The sequence below is a fragment of the Hoplias malabaricus genome, chromosome 17 (genome assembly GCF_029633855.1).
Source record: "Hoplias malabaricus isolate fHopMal1 chromosome 17, fHopMal1.hap1, whole genome shotgun sequence".
Lineage (NCBI taxonomy): Eukaryota > Metazoa > Chordata > Actinopteri > Characiformes > Erythrinidae > Hoplias > Hoplias malabaricus.
Window position 1 is genome coordinate 5,571,273 of NC_089816.1, and position 27,078 is coordinate 5,598,350.

A 27,078-nucleotide genomic window follows, 5' to 3' on the forward strand; every position below is an offset into this window, starting at 1 on the left:
CTATTCTGTCAGCTTCATTTGGCTAATAACTTACTATAGCATTATCTGTCGATTTTCACAATTAAGTTTGCTGATGTGTGGACAGACACACAGACAGACATAGACAGACAGACAGACAGACAGACAGATAGATAGATAGATAGATAGATAGATAGATAGATAGCTTCAGAACCAATAGTAACTATGTCAGTGTTTGTAATGCATCTGCTTCCTCTTTCTTGCTACACTCGTTTTGTGTCTCATCCCATGACATTCCATCACTTCCATTATCACCCACTTTAGTGTTAAACAACGCAGATGCCCCTGCATTATTTAGTATGTGTAATTGAGACCAAGCATAGCCCTCTCATAAAAAATGAATGAAGGCCCTGCAGGCTTACGATTTAGGAGATGGTGGGATAGAGGATGTGGTGTTGAATGACTGTAAAGAAGTACTGAGTTTGCCAAGGGGAAAGGCTGTTTTCTTTAAAGGAGTGGTTGACCACTGAGGCACTGCAGTTCCCCTTAAATTCCAAATACCATTCAGCAGGCCATTTAAGGTACGTTTATAAGGGAATGTTGTCTAACTTTCTTAATGCCTCTGCATTAATGGCACAGATGGAGATTTAAAACACTTATATGATAATAAATGCCTAAATCTTCATGATTGTACATTTTATTACTTTAAAGATACGTTTAACAGATTTTAAAATAATTATACATAGTTAAATGTTTAATAATAAACATGAAATAATAATAATAATAATATATTTAGAATTTTTTACAAGAATAGCTTAGCTTAGGAAAACTGCTGAATTTGCATAGTTCACATTGATAGAAACCAGATATTTGAAGGGTTTATGGAAGTTTATAAAATAAAAGTGTAGAAATGTGCTGCCAGATGCCTGAGACATAATCACGATATTTTTAGATAAGATTCATCTTACCATTAATTTAAAATTACGTTTTTATCCTTATTCGCTGGATTTTTGGATAAGTTCAATTGCTTTTTATGCATTTTTTGTTAAAGAATCATGGGACACCTGGTTCAAAAAATCAAAAACAGACATTTTCTCCACAGTGAATAATTTAGCAAAAAAGTTTGTTAAAAGTATATTAAATGTATATTTTCACCATTAAATTGAAAATATTTGAATGAAATATACATCAAAATATTTATTATGCAATGCTCTCTCGGTGGTTGGATGGCGCCCTTCCGCTCTGTGAGGCGCTGTGCGCGTGGCCGCGTCTCCGGCGAGCGCGCGCCGCCGCGTCAACGAACGTGTCAGAGAAAAAGAGAAGGAAAAAACTTCGGTTAAAAAAATGGCGGAGGGGGCATCGAGTCTGAAGGGTTTGCGCGCACAAATGGGTAGGTATTCGTGAATTTACTGCGTTTTTTCGGGTTTATGTGCTTTTACCGACAGTAACCGAATTTCCACGACTAGTACGGGTTGTTTTGGAGCAGTTTATCTGATAGAGAACGAAAATCAGACACTTTCATTCACACTAACCGGGTTAGTCTGCTGTTGAACCACTCAGGAAACAAGTTAATTTATCTAGTTTATAGTCCGTAAGTTAAAGCTAAAACTAAACTATTGCCATGTATAATTAAATTGGAGTAGTGTATTGTTTCACTTTTGGTAAAAACTGGACGTAGCTTCTATTTTGAATTTGCTGTGCCACCTTAAATGGTGCAGCAGTTACAGGCGGTAGAAAGTAACGGCTGCAGCATTTAAGGTGGAAAGGACAATTCGAGAAAGGAGCTCTCGAATAGGAAGCCAACTCCAGCTTGTTAGTGATAAACCTTTTAAGGTTGAGAGTTTTGTTTTGCACTGACCGTTAGTTGTGAGAGAAACAGACACATAGAGAGAGAGATAAATAGAGATCGAGCTCTATGTGGACATTAGCGGTGTCAGCATCAGCCCACAATTTTCGTATTAGTGCGTCTCTACTTGCATGAGCTGAGCAAAGGATTTAATTAACATTACTAAAGTTATCTGGTAAAAATATTAGAAGTTTTCCTGCCCAGAATCTCCTTGGTTTGTTTGTTTGTTAGTTTGCTTGCTTAGATTTTATTTATTTATTAATTTATTTTACTTATTTATTCTGCAAAATATCCAATTTGGGCCTTTTATTTAATTGTTTTACTTTGCTGTCAACATTTTTCACCATTCTGATGGTACTGAACTAGTCTCAGCGCAGCCTCAAACTCAAGAGGATCCCTGCATTTGTCTGATGATTTTGACAATGTTGTTGCATTTCTAAGGAGAATTGTGTGCAGTCACTTGAAATTACTGATTTCATAATGTCATTACTGTGGTATGCTGTACTTGATTTTTGAGCAAGACTAGTTAGATTTTTTTACAGTCTTGTCTTCTCTGCATCGTACACACATTGAAACCTGTTTATATTTATTATTATATTTTTGCAGTGTCTGCTCATAAAATGTACATTAATTTGTCTTTCAAAATGTGTGCCATATTTTTGCTTCTTAAATTTCATCGGGTAAATACTAACCTTAATAATTATGTAAATAGCAGTAAGTAAATGTTTAGTATGATGATGGAACACTAACTCACCCTTTGTTTCCATGCACATGCAATGTTAACAAAGGGCTTCACTGACCGCATTGATAATTGGTGGTGTTGTTTTGGTTGAGAACTGTAGATTATGTAATGGATGTCCACAAGAATGTGTGAGAAGCCTATTCTCTAATTATCGGGAGGAATGGGATGCAGTATGATATGGTGTCAGAGGTTTATTTCTTGCCATGCTTGCTTTAAAATATGTAAAGAATCTTTCATATTTCCTATAAGAAACAGTTTTGTTAATTTTTCAGCTTATGTTGGAGTAGGCAAAATTTTATATCATAATATAGTAGCAATTTGAGGTTTGCTAGTTTGTCTTCTTGCCTGACTGGCTCAATTGTTTCTATTTATCCACTGTATGAGTAGTTAAGAGGAAGTGAACAAGATATCTAAGAGAGATCATCAAATAAAACCCAGTCACAGATACAGTATCACAGTGTGAAAGATTTGAAACGCAAATGAACTTGAATTTAAAGTAGTCCGTACCTATCTTTCCACATCCAGAGCTCAGCTCTACAATAGAAATTCAAAGTGTTACAGTAATGTTTCTGTCAATTGTTGTTATTTATTTATTTTAAAGTTATTTTTTGTGTATGGGTATAATGTTTGTCAGCTCATCAAAACCTAAGGATATCATTTGGGAGTTGTGGCTTTGTATGTTTTGTTTAGTATTGCAAATGCCAAGTTACCCCCAAGATTTTGAATGGCACTCGTTCACACCAGACAGTGCAGTTCCAGTGTCCAGGAGTTTATATTCCCATTGCTTGTGGTTTTTGAACATATATTATTGTGTGGCTCCTCCAAATCATCCCATTTAATTGAGAAATCGTTGTTATTGGGAATTTACAGCTACGTGCCAATGTGTTTGCAATGGGTGCACCTTAATGTAGCTGCAATTATTCAACAAAATATCTGGATATTTTTGAGCATGTTGTCCACACTTGAGTACAGGCTTATAAAGGACAGGAGGTAATGTGTGCTTTCCAGAATTTATTATTCTGCCTCTAGAAATAATCCAGGTTTACATAGTCCAGGTGTCCTCAGTTACACTAGTCAAGATCATCTCTGTATGCGAGACAGAGAGAATCACAGCTGTGCCATGTGTAAAGCCTGACTTATTGGCATCTGCAATAGAGTACTTCCTGTTGTCCCAGCAACTGCAACACAGAGAGAGATAGAACGACTGACTGACTAGTAACAGGAGCCCACTGACCTACTAAGGGCATCTCCCCCAGTGGCTGGTGTTCTTCCCAGTGCATGCAGGGATACAGAGAGTTGTAGTGTCGTCTCTTTATGACTGTTTCTTGTGTTTTCTCTGGTGGGGTGAATTTGGTTTGGTTTAGTGCTCCATCTCATCATTTGCCAGTTTGAACAGTACAGCTGTTTTTAAAATGTAGTGAATGATGCAGTATTGAATTATGTTTAATTTAATTTCCTGAAAATGTGGTTTGCTTTATTTCACATTTTAAAGTGATTTTTAACAAGACTTGTGATTAGAATAGCCTAACAGATAACAAGGCAACTGCTAAAGGATATTACTAGAATATTACTAGAATAGGGGCTCTTTAAAAACTAAGACAGTTTAAAGGTAACCAGTATCATACTGGTGCTCCTCTAACTCTGACTTGATATATGTGTGCATGTTCGTTGACATGGTAACGTGTACAATAATTTGTATTCTACACTAGGGATAGGCAAAATCTAAATTTTTCATACAATCTCAAATTATTAACACTGAATACTATATTACCGTGGAATGGGGGTGGGGGGTGAGGTGCACCATTGGGCTGTGTGAACCTCATATCTGCGAGTGTTGGTCATCTGAAGGGTTTTTAGCACTGTGCAGTTCAGCTCAGTACAGTCTAACAGTGCACACAGACATATGTGTTGATGATAAAAAATACCTTTTTCTCCGAGAGCAAATTTCAGCAACTGATGCTAGAAGAACATTCATTCATTCATTATCTGTAACCACTTTTCCAGTTCAGAGTCATGGTGGGTCCGGAATGCCTACCCAGAATCATTGGGCACAAGGCAGGAACACACCCTGGAGGGGTGCCAGTCCTTCACAGGGCAACACACACACATTTACTCACACACCCACCTATGGACACTTTTGAGTCACCAATCCACCAACCAACGTATGTTTTTGGACAGTGGGAGGAAGCTGGAGCACCCGGAGGAAACCCACACAAGAAACAGGTAGAACACACCAAACTCCTCACAGACAGTCACCCGGAGCAGGACTTGAACCCACAACCTACTGCACCACTGTGCCGCCCTTGCTAGAGGAACAGAAAAGTAAAAAAAAAATGAGTGAAAAAAGACAATTTAGATAGATAACTTCATTTATCATGAAATCAACATATTGTAACGTCTGAATAAGGGATAGGCGGTATCCGCATTTTTCATACTGATATATGGTTTCAGTTTTGTCGCATTATATGGTATCACCATGGGGGGTGCACTGTTGAGCTGCACTAAGCCTTATATCTGTGAGCACAAAGTCGAATGAAGGGTCTTCTGAATATATTGTCAATTTTCATCTTTCCTCTCTTAACCCAAGCTCAGTACTAATCTCACAACTGCGTTGGGCTACTGGGCTTGTTTTTCTCCAGCCTTTTTCAGACTGTGAATTTCCACAGCGCCCCCTCCCTGTGGCTCACTTAAAAGCACAAAAATGTTTGGCCATGTTCTTAAAGACACAGAACAGAAATTTGACACAGCACACACACGTCATAAATACTGCCCTCAATTTGGAGATAACAAACAATTTTTAAATACCATGGTATATGGTGTTATCATTATACTGCTCAACCCTAATCAGAATACTGATATTATTAATCACAGGCACAGTATACTTTTAAGTATATAGTAGGTGTCTAAGCTTTATTGCTATGGTGTGCCTAAGTTGTAAACCCAGAAACAGATAAATTTAATAGCTTGTGTATACAAAATAGTGATTGACTAGAAATTTATTTAGTAGCTTCATAGAGGTTAATAAATAAAGGTTCACTGAGCTGCTTAGTGTTCAGTTTTGACCTGCCATTTCTCAGTACCTGCCTGTATATTTGCTCAAGACAGGCTCTGTAGATTTGTTGTTAGCATCCATTGTTGGGCTGATCTGTATTTGCATTCTGATTTTTGTATAGCCCATGATTTGAGCAGCAGAATATGACTCAGCCTTTTGCATATTCAGTACATCCTGCATTGCTGTGTCACTGTAGTGCTCTTTAAAATGGCTCTTTTCTCCTCAGGTAGACACACAGGTGCTGGTCACTTCTTTTGCTTATATAGGCTATAAAAGGAAATTGGATTTGACTTATTCTGTAAGGAAGAGTATAGCATAAAATTGCCTACTTAGCCTGTAAGCAGTCGAGCCTGCTCACTGTTTAACCGGGTTCACCTGTTGATCCTTATTATTGTATGTGCCTTAGATACCTAAAATACAAATTACTTTTTACAAATTGTGGCATTCTTGCTCTCACTCTTCGTATCCAATGTCAGATGAAAATCTTGAGAGTTTTTCTAGATTTGTGGCATGCTTGTTGATTTTTTTTTTTTTTTTTTTTTGTTTAGAGTAAGTTGTTTAGGATAGAGGTCTTAAAGGACACTACATATTATTTTTAGAGTAAACTTACAGCTTAATAGATACAACCATAACTCACTTGCAAAGATTTGTTACAAATTGTGATTTGTTACAGAACAGTGCATGCCTTTTAAGCATTTAATGATTTCAGTACAATATCAGAAAATGAATATTTGGGTTAGAGTATTATTATTTAAAGTTGCTTCCACCTAGGTTTGGGATGTATAACAGTAATACTGTATACCACTGTATTTAAAAATGTAGATGTTATCTCAAAATGAGGATTGTTTGGTGCAGACGTATTGAACTTCCTTTAGTCTGGAAAATGTTGACAGGTCTGAACACTCCCAATAACTCTTATTTGTGTTTGGGTCACTAGATTCCTAGAGAACCTGGGTTTAATATAGTACCAAAAATGTAATTTACAACACTTATATATATTTTTTCCCTTTTCTGCTTTGATTAAAAGTTGAATTGTGTGGTTGGCTTTTTGCAGTCGTGTGTAACATGTTGTGTCTCACCTGCCCCCCCCTCCAACATGCTGAAGCTGCTGGGGCATGTTTTATTGTATTATCACAGCACTACCATCTTAGGTTCTCCCCCTGCCCCACCTCTCATCAAGCCCTTCAGAGGAAAATTGTCTGACACTGACATTTTAATGTTCTTAAGTTACATAATTTAGACATAACTTTATTGCGAAAATTTCCCTATCCACCTGTAGTTACATCTGTGTTTGATTCCAGACACTGTTCACAGATACTTACAGTAGTAATGATTTTCTTTCTTAAAATTACACAAATAAAACAGCTTGAGTTCTGATCCATTATCAGGATACAGGAGAAATTTGGTAACTCTCATCTGTTTTTAAACTGACCAAAACCTATTTAATGTCTCAGCATTCCTCCCTTTCTTTAGTAATCTTTGGATTAATTAACTGCACTGTGATTGTTTTGGTTCAAAATACTCTCAGATTTTTACAGCTCCTCTGTGGAAATGCTTCTGGTCCTGCTAGTTTCCATAGCCGATAACCTCCCTTTGTTTTATTGTCAGTTTTCCGGTGTAGCCTTTTTCCCTTTTAAACATTTCTGCTGTGCTGGAGTTTTACAGTTATTCTCTTCTCACTCAGCACAAAAAGTGAGAAACATGCCACATGCCAGACTCTGATTGGAGACCTCTCCACCCTTAGGAATATCTGCTGTTGACAGTGATCCCTTTGAACTTTTATTAACCTTTTAAATCTTTTAAATATGGTATTTTCCAATAGATTCTATAAACAGCAGTGCTTTTTTCTTTTAGCAGACAGATTTTGTTCTTAAAGTGTATTTTACAGTCATGACAAATATCCTCATGGCAGTGTAAAAAGATGTTCAGTCAGACTGGACTATATCTTCCTATTTGTACTTGTTACTGCATTTTAGAAAAAAAAATTTTTTTCATGGCTCTGAAACTTTAAAATTGCAGTTAATAAAAAGTAAATGTTGTTAATTCCAGCTTATTATCTTATTAGCAATACTGAACACTGCTTTAACAAAATTAAAATCTGTAAGCATAGCAATATAAATATGGATTTATAGGCACCTTTCTAGTAATTAAGATAGAGTTGGTATCGGTACTCGGTATCGGCAGATATATCAGTTTCGGTATCAGAAGGGAAAAAGTGGTATTGGTGCATCCCTAGTCTAAATAGTAATTTATTTTTTTATAGTAATTTACTTTTTGGTAAATTTTAAAACATCCATACTTGCATAACATTTTTCAATAAATTCACTGGTGTATGTTTGTTTACATCTGTAAAAGCAGCCAATTGTGTGGCAGATAATATTTTGCCTTACCAGTGTAGCACTATTTTAAGTGTTAATCCTGGACTCTGTCTTGCTGTTTTTTTGGATCTATTTCTGCATTTCTTTGGTTTGACAGTGGGTGAATGACTAGATGATGACTAGTGTATCCCTGTGTTTGCAATATCTCTTGTATTTAGCACCATTAGCAGTACAACACTGGCTCAGGTAACACTAAGACGTGTCAGATCCTCTTTTAGTGGCAATGCATGTGATTGTAAATATGTAAAGTCATGACCTGGCCAGGAAGTCTCCTATGACAGCTCACTCTGTTTTTAGAATTATTTAGAATGTATTAGACATTCCAGGGGTGTTCACGCCAGCATATTGACAGCATTAATTTTCATTTTTTATTCATCTCCTTCACTCAGTAATACTACAGCTTTTAGTTGAAAAATCTTAGATTGCTTTTTTTTTAATGAAAAAAATACAAAGATAAAATTTCTGTTGTTTTTACAGAGCATCTTGTTTGTGATTTGTAAAGCTGAACAAATTTAGAATTTGATCACACTAGAAAAACATTAGAGGCATGTTTGCCACAGTTTATTTCATCCAACCCTTGGCATTGTGCTTGGTCATGCATGCAACTGCTCTGCCATGGAAATCCATGCTATGACACTCCTTGTGCACAGTTTTTGTGCTGATGTTAATGCCAGAGGAGGTTTGAAATCCTACAGTTATTGAGTCAGCTCAGCATTGGCAACTTCTATGCACAGTGAGCACTCTGTGACCCTGCCCTGCCAATTTTATGTGGTCTGCACTTCAGTTGCTCTGGCGCCTTAACACTTCTTAAAGACTTCAATGATACCAACTAAGGATAGTTTATGCTCAACGTTAAATTAGGAGTGGACAATATGGCAAAAATATATTATCATGATTATTATTATTTTTTTCTTTTGCAGGATCACAATCTCAATTGAAAAAAATCTTTTTTTCATGCTGGTTTTTAAACTCTTAACCCTACAGGTTTTTTTTTCCATTTTCAGCCTGAATTTACATACCCATATCTTGAGGCAGTGAATAAACTAGAGGCATGTAATGTTACTGAAAAACCTTCAGAATTTAAGCGAATGGATCAAAACATTGTAGGCACTTTTCTAAATTTAATTTGGAATCTTCTTTGAAATATTCCTTTAAAATCTTCAAAGACCCCAACCTCTACATAAAGGAAAATTATTAATTTTACTGCAGAAAATAAAATTTTGTTACCTAAGCTTAATGGCAACATTTTACATTATACCTTCCTTGACAAACTAATCTCATGCACCAATCCAAATGACAAAACAAGAAAATACTTCTTACTCACCTAGATTTATTCAGATTTTTAGTCTTGTTTCTAACCCAGTGCCCTTTAAGGTCAGACGTGTTGGAAGGAGGGAGCTTTCCCCGATTGGCGGTAGAGTGAGACTGCTACCCTCACTCCCCCTCCTGTGTTTCAGTGGTCTCAGTAGGGAAAGCGCTAACAGTCAAAAGCTTTGAAAACGTAATTATTGTTTAGATTGTTGTTTGTTTTGATTGCTCTTGCCATATAAAGCTGTCTGTGTGGTCTCTCACAGTGTGTGCCTTGGTTGAGGATCGCCCCTTATTGGTCTACAGACTCGGTTGAAAGTCCAAGCCATAGCGGAGATCCACAGGGAACATATTTAAATTATTTTTTAATTTGTTGTACTTTATTTTGAATTGGTAGATTTTCTTTACACAAACGTGAGGATTACTAAAAAGTGGACTGATGGAAAGATTCAATTTTGGTCTTGATTTAAAGGGCAGAACCTATGTAAGCGCTGGTATGCTTTGTGTGTGTGAATTGCTTGTGGACTCTTCAGGGTTCATTGCGCCACAGTTTTGGTAATGACTTACATTATCTGTGTCCTGAGAGTCTGCCCATTCGACTGATGTGTAATATGTAAACAGTATGTAAACAACTTATAAAAACTGTAGCGGACTGAATGTGCGTTAGCACAATCTCCCTTTGATGGTGTATTATGGACAAATTCTTATCCTTCACAATCTGATATTCTCATATTATACACCCCTATGATAAAGGTTCATTTCTAGGTTTTTAAGAGGTCATAATAAACTTCTATTTTGCCACATGCAGACTTAGAGTATGTTGGAAGTGTTTTCATTATGCTTTTCAACTATATAAATTAAAATTAAGATAATTAAAAATTTACATAAAAAAAAATAGGAAATGCGTTTCATCAGGGGAAACAAGGTAAACAAAACGTTGATTAATTATCATGAGACTGGAAAAGGAAGATATCTTTGAGTCCCTAAGCAGCAGTGACCATTCCATTCATTCTGTTACTTCCAACAACATCAAAATTTCTCAAACTAGTAATCCCACAATTTGACCTGGGTAGTGACTGCTTCATTAACACATGATTAGAATGTTTGTGACTCTGATTTTGTCTGGTTTCATTATCACCCAATACAGGCTTTTTCCTAATTTGTTGTGTTCATAAAAGGGTGAAATTGCTTTAGTGAGTGAAAGGTCTGTAATCAAAGCATGCTACTTGTTGATCACATCTTCGTAACCTTCCTTCCTCCACTGCTCTCAGTCCTGCAGTGACACTGTTCTGGAGTGGCCCTTGAGAGAAGATGCATATTTAGCCGTAAGACAAGGGCAAAATAGTGGGCCATTCAGTTTCTAATCACGATCAGAGGACTGCGTACATACTTTCCCTAATAACCAGACTAATTTATCTCCATGCCCTTCAAGACCTCAAGCTGAAAAGACTAGGCTGCCATATGTAAGCAAGACAAATTACACTGTACTTCGAGATAATTCTATATGATTTCACTAAAGCATTCTTCTTTTACACATGAGAGCAGTTCAGTATAGGCACATGTTTTATTTAGGCTTTGTTCATTATTGAATTTTACACATTTTGTCTTGTTGCATATACAGCTGCAGCTGCGCAGGCACAGGCTGAGGAACGGCGCAGTTTGGCCGGGAATAGCCCAGCACCAGCATCAGCATCAACAGCTGCTGCTACGAAGACCCATGCTAAACCAGGTATCTTCAATACCAAGATATTATGCATTGTGGTAATTTTACCAAGGGAATGCATATGGCTATAATATGTGACCTTAAATAAAATATTGTTTTTGTATATAATGACATGAGATTAAGCATTTTTAAGTAATAATGCTTTAAATTAAATTTCTCTACCAAGCAATTTAACATTGTTCAAACAGTCAAACTGTCCTTTTAATAGCCATACAGTTGAGTTCATAGACGTGTCTGTGTGACTTATTATATAAGTCCGTAAGTGTTGAAACCATTGAAAATTTAGAAAACACTCAGACTGGCCGATATAATTTTATAGGCATTTGCTATTGCTTTTTGTTTTTTTTTCCATTTATTTATTTATTTTTTTTAAAAGTACTTGTCCTCTAAATCATCACAGAAATGTTTCATTATTTAAAAAAATTATTTTATAGGTATATTTCTTATATATATGTTTTTAAATGATGAAAAGCGCTAGTGATGGTAACATACAAGCCAAGCTGAGCTCAGTAAGTACCAAGCAATAGAGAATGGAATAGAGTTATGAGCAGCTTTTATAACCACTGCTCTCAAAATCTTGTTATATGATGGGGTGTGTTACTAATACCAGAAGGGATGAAAACTAGCAGTAGTATCACTGTTGTCACAAACAAATCTATTTATGGTAATGCCATTACTGTACTTCGCTGACAGTGTAAATGTGGTGTAGTGTTACCTGAGCTTGTAATTGAATCTGAAATATCAGCCATATGTGAAACCATATGAGGGGATTATCTGTGTAGCATAGGTCTCATACCTATTGCTATGAGCAGAGGAGCTCTTCTAAGGAGAAAGCTGGTGAATATTTGAATTACTTACTGAACAAATTTGGGGTTTAAATTATATCTTGTACTTCCTTTAGTCATTGATGGAGCAACGCTTAAGATAGATGACAAACTTAGAGTGGCCAAAGAAAGAAGAGAAGAGCAAGAGAAGCAGCAAGGTGAGTCATGTACAAGAGTAAGCGCACATTGATCCCCATATTTACCCAATTAATACTATAAATGTTCTAAATGAATGACACTCCTAAAGGCAGTACTACCCAGACACACAGTGAACACATTGTGATGCACAAAAACAATTGATTAGTTAAGTTATTAAAATGTGCTGTGTGTTCCTACAGCGGTGCGTGAGTCTCAGATCCTTGAACGGGAACGCAAGGCCAAGGTTCAGGTGGAAAAACAGATGGAGGAGAGACAGAGGAAGCTGGAGGAGCAGCGAAGGAAAGAGGAACAAAGGAGAGCTGCTGTGGAAGAGAAGAGGAAACAAAAGCAAGAAGAAGAGAAGGTAGGGTTTCAGTATTTATTTCTCTTTGTTGCATTTTGATCATCCATCTTATTGCTCTCACTCATCATGTAATTCTTTTTTTGGTGCTTTTCCACTGCTTAGCATCGGCTTGACTTGGCACGGCTTGACACACTTTTCCTTGGTCGCTTTTCCACTAGCACAGCTTCCCCACGATATTTAACCAAGGTGGCAAAAACCACATCTCTAACAGGAACCACTGGCTTTGAAATCTGCAACAACAGTGGTGATAACATTACGCGCTGTTTACTCATCGTGTATTTGCTTGTTGGCTCCCTATACTCACAGATCATCACCAGTTTTTCTTGTTGCATGTCCATCTGGAGTATTTCCATCGGCCACTGATCCAAGAAGGTTTTGACCCTCTTAAAAACCCCACAGCGTAATGGTAAAAACAAATGAGACAGCTGCTGTAACTTTTACATGTAGCTTGTTTGCTGGAGATCTGCATTTTCATGGTAATTGGCAGGTCCCTCTGGCAAATCAGTGCTCTACTTGTCAGTTAGTACCTACTTGAATCGCTTTGTACAAGGTGCGAGTAGGGACTAAAAAAAGTACCCGGTTCCAGGGACCAGGTACCAGGTTTGTCTAATGGAAATGCATAAGAGTTGAGTTGAGTCAAGTATGGTCCATGTAGTGGAAAAGCACCATATGGGGAGAGAAGGAAGGTTTTTTTTTTCCCCTTAAATCTGGATTACTGTGAAACAAGCATGAACTAAAGGCACTGTATCTAATTGCCACTATATACAGGCCTGTGTAATCCTATACACATTGAAAATTTTGAACCTATATTTCAGTCTTTGACTTAATTGAAATTCTTTTTTGGAATAACTCAAGTTTGTTTTTGGTGTTTTTTGTGCTAAATATGACTTTTTAAATATAATAGTTTACATATAACATCTCTGGATGCTTTTGCATGATTTTCATTTGCTGTAATTGTACTAACCCTAGTCAGGATCAAGATGCAGTCTTGATGTTGTTTGATATTGTGATATTGACAGTTATTAGAATTTATATAAAGTAAATGTTTTACATGGCAATAAACGCAATGTTGATATCTGCAATATAGTACTCATTTTTATATGCATAGGAGCACTATGAGGCAGTGATGCGGCGTACTATCGAGCGAAGTCAGAGATTGGAGCAGAGGCAGAAAAGATGGTCATGGGGAGGCCTACCTGACTCAGATCACAAAAATGGTATGTGCAAAACAGCAGTTTCTTTCTTTTCTTTTTTTTTTTTTTTTAAATCTAGTTTCGTTTTACACATGAAAATATTGCACAGATAAAATAAATGAAATCCATTTCATCAGTATAAGTTCAGTATAGAAAGTGGTTGCATTTTCTCCTCTGGGTCCAAGTAATCCCATTGCAAATTTAGACTTCATCATCCATCAATCTTACTCTTCCTCTCAGATGGTCATTGTCAGTGTTCTAGTGCACAGACCCAAAGTGTTTAGTTTTCTTCTCACATGGAATAGAAACAACTGTAGATAATTTTTTCAGAGTAGTTCTGTATTTTTTTTCAGTACTTACAATTTCACAAATCTTCCTGGCTTACGTGTCAGGTGTGCATATATTTATAATCGGTTATGTTTACAGATTTATCATGTTGGTTTATTTTGGCCTGTGTAATGTTGCTGTATCGCTTTCACTTATATCACCCCCTGTGGAAAGTGCCCATGTCCTATAGCAACCTCTCTCTCCCTGCCCCTCCCACAGGAGAGAGTGATGCTGGTCCCATCTCTTCCCCAGTCTCTATAGTAATCTCCCCAGCCTCTCCTGTCTCCAAGCCACCCAGGAACCAGACATCACAAGGTGGTCAATATTTGTTCACCTGCACAGTGGCACAGCTTGGCAAAACTGGCACTTTTTTTTTTTTAACCACTTTGTGCTTGCACACTCTGCTGCCTTGTGCTCACAACAGGAAGTTCACAGATGTTGTCTCTTTATCTCTCAAGTTCTTTTTTTCTCCTTTCACACTCACTGAAGGTTACATTTTCTCCAAAACAGGGAACACCCTTGAAAAAACACGTTTTGTCTGTTGGCATGCACATCTTGACCTTTTATTTCTGTGTTTGAAAACGGGTCATCTTTCTTGCAATCTCTTCTTGACTAACTCTACTGAATTGGATTGTCTTTAGTTTGGCATTTAACCTTCTGATTTTAAGAGTGAAATAAACTGCCTAACTTATATTATGATATACAACAATGCTTTCTATATACTTTGTTTTAAAAGGAGTAGTGAGGGAATTGCTCCAATGCAGCATGCTGCCAAGACTGGAACAAGACTTTTTTTCTTCCCCACACTAACATATAAATGCAGCATAAAAATGAAATAAACTGTGAATATGATCCACTGAATTCAGATTGTTTTCCTGTTGCTTTATAAGTGATTTTTCAAGTTCGGCAGAAACCAGGTTGTGCTAATAATATAAACAAGTATATAATGCATTTTCATCGTTTACTTTGTCATTGTGCATGTTTTTAATCTTCGGTTAGAGGTATTTTGAAACCACTACCACTCTACCACTCATTTTTACTATCTAAATTCCCCACATGGAGTTTAAAATATGTTTTTGGTGTCTTAACCTTCAGACATTTTTCCTCACTTTTTTTGGGGGGTCACTCCTTCCCCAGTCCACCTGTTTAGTGTCTATTCCTCTAACCCCATTGCCCTGCTCTCTGTGTATATCAACCTTCCCTGTAGACAAGCGTTCCACTTCCACCACAAACCTGAAGCAGCCGGCCGACTCGGCCATCAGTAAACGCCTTTCTTCCTCCTCTGCCGCCCTCCTGAACTCTCCAGACAAAAGTAAGTATCTCCAGGTTCCTCACTGACCCAACCCTTACCTCCTGCACCCTACACACACCCTGCTAGTGTTTGTTCACCTTCTCTCTTCCCTTCATCCAGGATGTGTGGAATTCTATGTATAGTTCTGAGACAACAAGAAATACCTGGTAAAGCAAACTTTGCCAATCATGCATGTATCTAAATCAGACTCTGTTCTAATCAGACTGGGACCTAATCCTAACAAAAGTGTTTATGATGTTTCTTCTATCACTCTCTGGCTGTTTTATAATATTATAACTTGTCAATTTAAACGGGACCTCAACTCTTTTTTATATTTATTTAGTTTCACCACAGCAAAACGGGTGTGTCTGTGATTGTATGGTAGGACTGCTTTTCTCCACAGCTTAATTTCCTCTAAAGGGCTCATTTCAGCAGTGACTCGGCAGCTGATTTCGCCCACTGTTTGTGTTGGATCCATCATTATCTTCACTTCGCTGAAATAACCTTGTTAATTTGGCACTGTGTTCAATCATATTAGCACCATGGATAAAATATGGCAGGTTTTGTACTCTTTCACGCTGCCCTGATTTGCAGCATATCTACGTTTTTCTTAATTTCATGTAGAACAGTTATGTCAGAACAGACCATAAAATTAGTTTCCATATCTAATTTGTTTTTCAAGCAGAGTTAAAAATCTTTCATACACTTGATGAACAGAGACATCTAAATGCAGTCTTTCTTTAAAAAATAAATAAATAAATCTCTTTCAGATTGTAAGCTATCTTTTGTCTCATAGGTGCAAAGAGGAGGAGTTCATCTTTGAACCGGTTGCCTAGCAATGCCTCTCAGGCCTCTAAGGAAGTACCTAAGCAGACTCTGGTGGAAAAGACAGGTGCTGAGATAAACTCTGTCGCCAGTCCCTATGACAGCTGTGCTGCTCCTTGAGCAAGCTTGCCTATTCAAAACTCATTAGATTTAAATGTTTGTGATACATAGTTTTGCAGAACAGCACCTTTATAACAGCCTGTGTATTTTGAACATAATTGAATGATTTCATCAAGGTTAAACTTCTCAGTTAAAGAAACGTCTGAAAATGTAGCTGAGAGAATATCCCTTTAAAGATTTAAATGAAAAGGCCTAGCATTTATGCTCTTAAAACCACACAGTTTGCAGCTTAAGTTTTTTTTGTATGTTTTAACAACTGTGTTGTGAACATTTAATGGTGCTCTTTTTACAGCATAGATGCTTGTCATAAACCAATGATTACATTGATTTTGACATTGTTAGAAAGATTTGTAATGGAAAAAAGCAACATTTTAACAGCAGCAGACTTCTGCTTTAAATTTTCTAATAGGTTTAGTGTTAGTCTGGTTTAACTGTTGTAGTTAAGTACTAATAGATGATTTGGATTACACATTCCTAAAATATATTTGATACTTTATTTTTCTATTTATAAATTTCACTTACCATAAAATAAATGAGAGGTTGCTTCTCTGCATTACTTTATAGGCTATAACTCTGACCTGTTCATGTGTCTGTAGGCCCCATTCTGAAGAAACGGAGCTCTTCCCTTTCACGCATAGGGAGCAGAGCCCAACCTAATGCCAAACCAGAGCAAGATGCTCCCAGTGAAGCAGGTGCTTTGTCCAATGATGGACATTATGTATGTGCCTGTGTGCCGCTCTTCTAACAACCACACATGCAAAATATTAACTTGCCCGCCTGCTTATGTTCATTACAATTGAAACACAAAACTACTGCCACTAACCACCAGAGCAAACAACACAGTGACAGTATTTACTGCACTGCATCGCATTGCATTAAACTGACCCAGTTGCATTAATCTTGCGGTATTTGAAATGAGTATTTTCATCTTCTTTTTTTCCTCTTTTCATCACTGTAAAATTCTTAACACTCACCACTCTCCTCTCATGTATGAGAACCTTTTCCAGTAAGCAAATGACAACTTATGCTTTTATGCTTGTGTACAATCTTATGGATATATTTTGCTTTGTGCTTACTTTTCTGTTCTTCAGCCCCAGAACCTTTTACGGCATAAATTTTATTTTATTTTTTATTTTTCCTTTTCCTCAAAATAATTCTCCCTGAGACTCTGCTGGAGGAATGGAGCTTTTGTCTGCTCACACAATGTTGTCGTTGTTTATGTGAACACCATGATGTTTTCTTCTCTGAATGATGTTATCTGCTTTGTGTGTGTGTGTGTGCGCACATGCGTGCGCGTGTGAGAGAGACATGCAAAATGCAACTTTTATGTGCCTTTGGGGGAAATGTATTCCCAATGTATAATATGTACTCAGTAAATTTGGCCAGTTTGGTGGTACTCTCACTGAGCATGCTCTTATTGATAATGGACATCTCTTTATTCTCTTTGGTCACCTTAAGGTAGAATCTCCTTATTAAAAAGAGCCATTCTGCAACCACATCATTAATGTCTCACTAGTTACCTTCAGCTCTCTAAAACAGTACTAAGTACAGTTCAATTTAAAACCCGTTGATTAGAACTCCTGCAGCAAACCTATAACGTGAGTACACCACAGCATGCCTACTATAGCAAGAAGGCAGAGCCCTCGGTTCTCCTGTAATTAAGGAATTCTGAGGAAAAAAAAACAGACCTTTCAAACTAAAGCCATCCGCTTTCACCTTATTTTCTGTTTTTCTTTCTTGGGTTGTTACTGTAGCTCCAAACAGCTTCAAGGGACATGGCTCCTTAATCTCATGACTGCAAGAGTTCTTTGACTCTACTGTAAGACCAGTATTCTCATGCTAATCACAAAGAACTCTCCCACAGAATACCATCCAACAATGTTTGCATCAATGGATGCTCATGGATACAGCATTACCAGCAACATATGATATGATCAGTTTTCTTAAGTATTCAAACAGCCTAATTTAAAGTTCAAAGCTAAGCCTTTGACTCATGCTTGGCTCTCAAAGAACTCTTGCACGTTTGCCATTTGGATTCTGCCACAAGTGCTTGCCTCCATGTGTATCCTTATTGTCCCTTTCATCCCTCTAGCCACCTGAAGCTCAACTTGGCTCCATTAGCACCGTTGGGTGTTTGAGACTTAAGCACAATCACTTTTGGTTCTCATGTTAATCTTTCCTTGCTGTTTTGAAATCTCTTGGTTGCCTCTAAGTCACTCCCCACTTCCCCTCCACTACCACTCAACTTTTATGTTTGTCCCTCAAACCCCCTGTCTCTCTTTTTTTTCTCTCTTTTTTTTTTTTCTTTTTGTATGCTCTGTTTTTTGGGTGTCGGCATGCTGTGTGTGCGTGTGTAGCACGTCGATCCTTGACCAGTCCCATGGACAGCGGTGTCCTGAGCCGTCTTCTCACCCCCACCCAGGCCTCTCTAGCTAGGAGCAAGAGTGCGGCAGCCCTTTCAGCAGAAGGAGCAGACCTCCCAGGTAACATAGAGAAAAAGGACTAGAGACAGAAAGAGACACAGCAGGGTGGGGCTTGGTTGAGTCTACTGGACCCATCCCCGTGTATAAAAATCAGTTGGTGGCATGTGGTGTTCTGTGATGTGTGCTAAAGCAGAGTGGTGAAATTTGCTTGGGGACTCCATTTCAGACAACATTCTGCCCTCAAAGTACAATTAATGTAATTTAAAATCAGTTGCTGGGCAAAGAATCCAATTTCCCTCTTAGCCTTGTTGGCACATTGGCCTCATAGCTAAGGTTTAAAGGAGACCTATTTTAATGTTTTTGCATATAGCTTGACTAGTTTGTTTTACGTTCGCTTCACAACCAAAGAGAACAAAATAAAAATATCCATTTTATGCAGGAACATTGCAAGATATTTGCATGTGTGAAGTGATGTAAATGCTTTTCCATGCTTTTGACTGATATGCCAAAATAGAAAAACTTTGTTTAATCTTTATAGAGAGGTAGGTAAAGAATTATGGAACAGGCAAGCAAAGTGTGCTTGCCCAAGGACAAAGGTATTTTGAATACTAAACATACTAAACATGCCTTCCTTTGTATTGTTTTTTTTGTAGGACAGTCAGGTATTAGTATTACAGTCCGTGCAGTTTACAGCAGTGCAAAGTAACACCTACAGTTCAGTGATAATGGCAATACTTGTACAGTTTGCGCTCACTCACTCAGTGGAATCTCCTGCAACAGTTGAGAGTATGTGTTTGACAAATTTTCAGTGCACGCGATGGGATCTACTGTAAGCTGATTAGCCAAGCAGTGCTGTGTGTGAGATTTGGACAGTGTTGCTGCCACTTGCTGCTGTAGTTCCTCTAATCCCTAATAGAGCAGCTACCTCACTGCCCCCCACAGGTCACGCATCCCTTATTCAGAATTACTTTGGTTAGTAGGGGGGGTTCTGGTACACCTGGTAAAACATTTGTATCAATAGTGTCTGAGCAGGAAAAGCTTAACAAGTTGTACACCATTTGTTAAAACTGTAGTGAAAATGAAGTAAAATACATTTGCTTGGGTAACCCACTCCCCCACTTGTAATTGTAATCATTATTACATAAGTAGGATTTTGGGACTTCATCACAGGCTCCTGAAATAGTCACAGAGATGACATGAATCATCAGCTTATGGATCAGATTCATTTGGGTGCTTATCTCTTGTTCTTTACTGTCAGAGTTAATTAACATAAGTGAGGTTTAGCTGAGGTATCCCTGCTTTCACCGCTCTTGTGCCTAGAATGTGCCCTGCTCTCCTTACCTCAGCTTACCTCAGTTCTCTGGACTTCTGTGATGACAGATATGTTTCCAGATCAAATCAAGCTGTCTGCTCTGGTAGTAATGCAAGTGGATATTCCCTCTAAATTTATGTTTCTTGTCCTATGTATGCTGAAATGATACTTTGCCCAAAACAGTGTCTCCCAAAGAAACAGTTACAGTGGCAGGTGAATTGTCTGATGTGATGCCTCAAAACCACATGCACTGATTTCTAACCTTACGCAGAAGTGTATTCTTGTCCATATTGTGATTATCAACTTTTCTTATCTCCGTGGGAGGTGGTTGAGTCTTTGAGATGGTGAATGGTGCTACAAGCTAGGGCTTCTGCTTTGGTGATTTTGCTGTTGGATATCTAGTGTGTGTTTTGTCCAGCTGCAGCTTATAACCTGAGTGCGTTGGGATGCTAGTGCACTCCTCTCTCTCTCTCTCTCCTCTTAGCCTCCCAAGCCCATCAGTGCTTACCCTATATCATCAATAATCTCCCCTCCACCAGTCAGTAGTAATCTAACACCTGACAAACTGTTTTGTGCTTTTATCATCCCCATCCTCTTTCCTTCCTGTGTTCCTTCCTCTTCCCTTCTGCCTTACTCACCCTTCTGACCTGCTCGTGGCCTCAACTCCCCACTTCGCCTGCCCCGTGCTCGCCTGACTGTTTCCTTTATCAGAGTCTCACCTGTGTCCTCGCTCAGTGTCAGCCAGCCCCCTGCAGTCGAGCCCCAGCAGACCCCTGCGCAGCCGCAGTACAGACCGCCAGAAAGGCCCCACTAACTCCTCCTCAGCAGATGCCATTTCCAGCATGACTCAGGTGAGTGGGCAGTATTGAGCCCTATGTAAATGGGATTAGTTTCCTTGTGGATATACTGTAGTGGTAAATTTGTAATAAATAAAAAAATAATACTGCAGTAAAACATTGTATTAATAATTGCAAACTGAATTATAGCTTTCACTTCACTTGGAGCTTATACTTTCTTTGGAGACAGGAATACCTCACACATAAGATATTTCTACATACTGATCAGACAGTTCTTTTTTACGAATAACACTGCAAAACCCACTTTAAATGTTCTAATTGTAAATAATGTTATTCCAATGGTATTCGATTTTCATATTTCTGATATTTTTGCTTACTCTCTAAAGTCATTTATAACTAATCTTTTAGAGAAATTTTGAAATACTCTTTCATGCAAAAAATTTACTGACACTATATATTTTAGCCTAATACTGTTTGTCTGTATAATGTACAGCACTCGTTTTGCAACTCAAATAGTTGGCTATTTGCCATACACATTTCAGCTCAGTTATTATTGTTAATCATAAAATAATCACATGGGCCACAGTAATTAACAGAAGTGATGTCTTAAGTCCATATTAAGCTTAGATCCACGTGTATGAGGATAATATAGGATTGACCAAGTGTGCTTAAACGCACAAAAAGCTGTTTGAGGTTATCTCATGCTGAACGAGGTTAAAGCAGTAGACTGATTAAAACCAAGAGATTTATCAACTTCAGTCATGCTTGGAATGAAATACCTTAAAATAATAAACTCTGATAGCCGACTTTTATGTGCCCACATCCACTTTGATTTGCTTTGCAAAGTAGACAGGTCATTTAGCTGTGACGCTAATCAGTGATGCTGTCCTTTCTGTATCTCATTATCTCATACAGAAGCTTAAGTCACGTTCTGCTTTTTAATATGCATGACACTCTGGGATCAACACACACACAGTGCAGCATAGCTCAGGTAAAGTGTTCTAAATCACATTAAGCAAAAAAATATTGAGTGTATGGCCAGATTTACGTGGTCTCTCACTTTCAAAATAACAAAAGGAATCCTTGGCTTTCCTGAGGTTAGCGTGACACAATTTCTCCTGCCAAGTCAATTCCATGACTGCTTGCTCTTATAATGGTTACAGTAGTTACAGAGAGATGGCCTATGATGAAGTGGAAGTGAAATTATCTCTGTAGCCCTAAGAAATGGCTGTTTCACTGATTCAGTCTGACACTTGTCTAATTGACACTCTTTCCATACTTCTAATAAACACTGACTCTGTATGTGCCTTTCTCTAGAGAGACTAGCAGTGGAAGTCATAGACGTGAAAATGGAATGATCACTTTTGCTTGATTTAAAGTATATACATGTGCAGGCGACAAAGTGATACAGATGCAGCATCACTGTCAAACCGTTTCAGGGTCCTAGGGTTGTGGGATTCAAACTCCACCTCAGGTCACTTTCTGAGGGGTTTGGCGTGTTTTCCCAGTGTCTGCATGTGTTTCCTCCCAGCGGCTATGCAGAAATGCCCACAGGTATGATTGCATGAGTGAATTGCCCCAGGACGTGCCTAGCATCATAGTTGACGAGACACGTTAGAAACCTGTCTGTGTCAGTGATTACACAGAAGTTAAATCTGGTCTATGGTGGTCTATTTTGCCACTGCCATTTGAATGACTTTGCACTCTAACAGCACATTAGCTCTGTAGTATAAAAACATATTGTACACTCACACATGAAGAGGCAGTTGTTTGTATAAATTAGTGTCCTATTATTAATTGTAACAACAAGAGCTTTGTTTATACCTTTTGAGTCATCATTGGGGAATCTTGCACTGAAATACCTGTTTGGGGAGCAATTATACAAGGCTGAATATCTATGCATTATTTAAGTATTCTTTTTCCCCAAGGTCTATCCAGATATCTTTTCTGATCTTGTCTCCTTTGTCTCTGTTTCTTTTTGTTTTTGTCTGTGTGTCTGCATACATAAGCAGAAAGCTGAGAAGCGCTTCACTTCACCAGGAGGGAAACGTCCTCCTTCACCTTCCACCATCCCCAGTCGTCATCGCTCTCCATCCCCAGGCCCCTCTGCCTCTAGTGCCATCAAGAGAGCTCCCTCCCCTGGAGCAGCCAAGTAAGAGCCTAACAGGATATATTTTGGCTCTACTGCTTGGACATAGCTAGGTTGCAAACAAAGTGTCATCTGTTTATACCAATCAATGTTCTCTGCCCTTTGTAAGGGTGTAAAATGTAAAGGTTTTCTTTAAAAATGTGTGTGTATTTTGAAGTTAATTTGTTTGATAACATTTGAAAGAGTATTGCAGTAATATGTACTCATGTGTGTTAAAACATATGCATTTAACTGTAGCCTACCAGAGTAAAGTGCTCATGAAGGGGAAGGGGCATAGCCACACAGAAATGACTGTTCTTTAAATCACTCATAGATTTTTATAGGAAATAATTTCTGGATTTCTTTTTTTCACAAGGTATCTTTGAAGATATTAAAAAGTGAAATATTGTTATTTGAAATTTGTTTGCCCCTTTTGAATTTGATGCTGGCAACATGTTCCCAAAAAGTTGGTACAGGGGCACATTTAACAATACTATGTAAATGTTTGGAGCTTAGGAGACCAACATTTTTACAGTTAAATGTTTTGGTGTTCTTGGTTGTTAATAGGGATTCATTTGCTCAACAGCTCAGTGTCTGTTTAAAAGTTTGCATTTCATAGTGCACCAATCATTTTCAATGGGTGTCAGTGTAGTCTAGAACCTATACTCTTGTACTAAGGAGCCATGATGCAGAATGTCTTTCTTAAATAAGCAAGGCCTTACCTGGAAAGAAAAATGCCTGGCTGGCAGCATGTTTTTAAGATATTATGTACTGTAGATGATGATTAAAATCTTCAAGTTCTTTATTATTTTAACATGAGAAGGGTTATTCTTTTAATTGTTGTTCTATTTGCCCTGTGTTAGTCTCAGACGCTCCGCCCGCAAGTAGGATCTGATATTTCAGTGAACTAACATGGCCTCACTGTCAGGATTCATTCTGATTGGCTATCTTCATCCACATATAAACACCTCTGTGTATCATTTTGTACTGGCTTATTGGCCCAAGTCTGGTGCCAAAATTGCAGACTTGTGATTGGTCCTTTCGCATGCCAGTCAAATTGCTTTTCCTGCAGCAGTAGGCAGTTCTTGGCACCAGACACTCCCTAGAGAGTGGCAATGTGAGACTAGTCCTGTATAGTTTTTTTTACAGAATGGTGAACCCGTCCTCAACTCTACATCTGTAAAATGTAGCCTCCCTGAGATGCTGTATTTAAAAAAATAAATAAATAAATAAATACATAAAAACACCATACAATTGTCACTGACCTATTGCAAACAAACCTAATTTGGATTGTTGTAGCATTACAGTACTTTACCAGTCATTTATTGCTCCATCCCAACTTTTTTGTAACATGTTGCTGGCATCAGATTAAAATGGGGCACATATTTTTTAATAAACATCAAATTTACAACATTTGATATACTGTCTTATTAATATTTTCAATTAAATACAGGGTTTAAATTATTTACACAGCATCCCAAATGTTCTGGAATTTGATGATATGAGAATCAACCTTAAAGTTTCTTCCTGTGCCTTATTATTCTTTTACTAATTTAGGGTTAGTCCCCGCCAGCGGCCTCCCTCCCCCAGTGGAGTTAAACAGCGGCCTCCATCACCTCAGCCCAACACTACCTCTAAACCTCCACCCATACAGAAGCCTGCACTCACCCCGACTGGTCCTCCTCTTCTGCGAAAGAGGGAATCTAAGCCAAAAGACATGTCCCCTGTGGTGCCTTTTACACCTCAACTGCAAGACACCAGCAATGCCAGCACAACCCCTAGCACCAAGCCCAAAGATGGTGAGAACTGACCGTGCACATTCATCCCATTTTATTACTATGTAGTATACAGCACTTCTCCATTCCAGTCATGAGAACACCCTGCTCAGCAACCCTTTTTTTTGTAAGTTGAGTCCCTATTGGGCACAGCCACTTTGGTGGTAATTGATTTATCACTTTAATCAGCATTAATATTTTTAGGGGGGGGTTTATTCCCCACGTGTAAGGAGCAAAGCTGCAAAGAACTGTTTACTAGCTAACTGAGCTAGTCAGGTTTTTTTTTTTTTTTTCTGCTTAACAGATTAGAAACTCTGTCAAGGGCTATGTCGAGTTGTATTAAGTTCAGACATGTTTTATATTTTTATTTCAAATATACAGTACTTAATTGAGAATGAATAAATAACATAACCCAAAAAACATTTTGCTTAAAATTGATCATTCTAATTAACTAATTAATTTACAAAACTGTTTATTTAAAAATCAAATAGTTGGGCCCATCCCAAGTACTAAATTTGAAAATCGCTTTTTTTATGATACATGCAGTTTTTGAAATCTCTTTGAAGTCTCCTTGAAATCTTTTATATCTTTCACCTTCAGAATACCTGGGATTTTCTTGGTTTGCAGAACTGTCCATTTTAAATGTTTAAACATGTTTTTCGTTCACATTGTATTTTCGGTACATTAAACCAACACAAAGAACATGTCTTGGAGTATTGTACCAGCAAGGTCAAGCAGAGCCAGGATCACCGGGTTCAATTCCCTTTTCCTTTAAAATCAGAGCAAGCACCCTGCGCCCTCTGCTGGAACTTTCGCATGCAGCTTGGTGACAGACGGTCACAAACTGTCAGTCTGAAATCATGTGCATCAGTTTGCTTGTTAAAGTGACTTTACTGTGTATGGGTTCGTTTTCAGATCTCAGCTCAAAAGGAGTGTCTGGCACAAATTCTGCTGCAGAAGCTGCTAAAATCTTGGCAGAGAACCGGCGTCTGGCTCGCGAGCAGAAAGAGAGAGAGGAACAGCTCAGGGTCCAGAAAGAGGAAGAGGAGAGGTGAGTATAAAGCCAGATCCATTTGAACCGTTAAGGTCCACCAGTAGTTCATCAACTTCAAACCATAATTCAGCATCAAACTCAAACAAATCCAGATGTCTGCATTTCCAAAATACCTTCCAGTTATCTTCATGGAAAACTGCACTGAGTTATTCATTGTTCAATGCAAAATGAAAATGAGGGGGGGGGGGGTAATTCTGGAGTCATATCCACTGCACCTTTCATAGATTAAAAACAGAATTAAAATCATATACAGGCAAACAAAAGATAATCTGTTCCTATTCTTCCCTTAAAACATAATTGGTACTCAATTATTTGAATCCAGTGTAGGTTAAAGGCTTTTTAAAAATTAATGGCTGCTGTGAAGAACAGCAAATGTGGTTATGTCCGACACGATATAGAAATATCATAATTTGCATTGTTTAGCAGGTGCTGAGGGTTCAGGGTGTGTACACACTGCCTCTGCATTCTTTACCTGAAAACCTGTATCTGTGGAAAAATATCAGTCAGAAGATATTTTTTGCTTTAATCCCTGTAGTTCATGCGGATAATTATATTTATAAACACTGTGCTTAAGCATCTGGTCCTTTCTGGTTTAATGGTTTCATGGTTTAACATAGGCATGGTTTAATATAGGCAAAAAACAAGAGCAGTTGCATGGAGAACCTATTAAACAATTAAAAGGAGAAGTGTAAATCTCTATTTCAGCTCTGTTTTAGTTAGAGTTCTTTCTTGCAGGCTAAAAAAAGAGGAGCAGAAGCGGCTAGCTGAGGAGGAGAGAGTGAGGCGCTTGGAGGAAGAGAAGCTTCGGGCAGAGGAGAGGAAGATAGAAGAGGAGGAACAGGCTCGTAAAGCAGAGGAGGAAAAGCAGAGGTTGGAACTGGAGGAGCAGAAGAAACAAGCTGAACTACAGAAAGAGGTGACTCAGAATCCAAGTGTTCTATAAATGTAGAGAGACTTATTAATCGGTCGACTGAGTGACTGACTAAGTGCGTGTCCAATTGCAGCGTGAGATTGCAGAAGCAAAGGCCCAAGAAGAAGCTGAGAAACAGCGTCAAGAGAGAGAACGCATCATGCAGCAGAATCAGCAGGAGCGCATGGAGAGGAAGAAGGTACGTTTTTAATCTGTCTGTCCATTCGTCCACCCCCCCACAAAGTTTTTTTTTTTCTTTTTTTAAAACTTTTATTGATTATTACAAGGTATCAAAATGATCTATTCCCCAAATTCCATTGTGGTGATGCTATCCGTCCCGCCAGTATACAGTCATACATATGCATAGATATCAAGTAACAAACAGATTTTACTTAAAACGTTTTAAGCATGTATACATTTAGTTACTTGGGACTTTTTTTATTTTAAAAAATTATCTCTCTCTCTCTTTCTCTCTCTGATTGCAGAGAATTGAAGAAATTATGAAAAGAACCAGAAAAACGGACCAACTAGATTTCAAGGCAAGGCAACTTGAGTGCAGCACAATTTATAGAGTATTCAGTATTCATTGT

At 38.1% G+C, this 27,078-nt stretch overlaps 1 protein-coding gene across 10 annotated transcripts in view; it reads left to right on the plus strand.

The window, feature by feature from the left end:
• Nucleotides 1–1,218: 1,218 nt before the first annotated feature.
• map7d3 (MAP7 domain containing 3) overlaps nucleotides 1,219–27,078 on the plus strand; it is a 29,787-nt gene continuing 3,927 nt past the window's right edge. For 2 of the 10 annotated variants that reach the window (XM_066648599.1, XM_066648600.1), the window contains exons 1-17: nucleotides 1,219–1,348; nucleotides 10,906–11,013; nucleotides 11,909–11,989; nucleotides 12,170–12,333; nucleotides 13,442–13,550; nucleotides 14,073–14,168; nucleotides 15,061–15,165; nucleotides 15,941–16,036; nucleotides 16,686–16,781; nucleotides 18,447–18,572; nucleotides 20,536–20,675; nucleotides 22,634–22,773; nucleotides 24,307–24,548; nucleotides 25,440–25,575; nucleotides 26,314–26,494; nucleotides 26,583–26,687; nucleotides 26,974–27,027. In XM_066648599.1, coding sequence (XP_066504696.1) covers nucleotides 1,303–1,348; nucleotides 10,906–11,013; nucleotides 11,909–11,989; nucleotides 12,170–12,333; nucleotides 13,442–13,550; nucleotides 14,073–14,168; nucleotides 15,061–15,165; nucleotides 15,941–16,036; nucleotides 16,686–16,781; nucleotides 18,447–18,572; nucleotides 20,536–20,675; nucleotides 22,634–22,773; nucleotides 24,307–24,548; nucleotides 25,440–25,575; nucleotides 26,314–26,494; nucleotides 26,583–26,687; nucleotides 26,974–27,027 — 2,025 coding nt within the window. In that variant the 5' untranslated portion in view covers nucleotides 1,219–1,302. The remainder of the gene's footprint in view (nucleotides 1,349–10,905; nucleotides 11,014–11,908; nucleotides 11,990–12,169; nucleotides 12,334–13,441; nucleotides 13,551–14,072; nucleotides 14,169–15,060; nucleotides 15,166–15,940; nucleotides 16,037–16,685; nucleotides 16,782–18,446; nucleotides 18,573–20,535; nucleotides 20,676–22,633; nucleotides 22,774–24,306; nucleotides 24,549–25,439; nucleotides 25,576–26,313; nucleotides 26,495–26,582; nucleotides 26,688–26,973; nucleotides 27,028–27,078) is intronic. The other 8 variants (XM_066648601.1, XM_066648603.1, XM_066648604.1 and 5 more) reach the window with 8 other exon arrangements.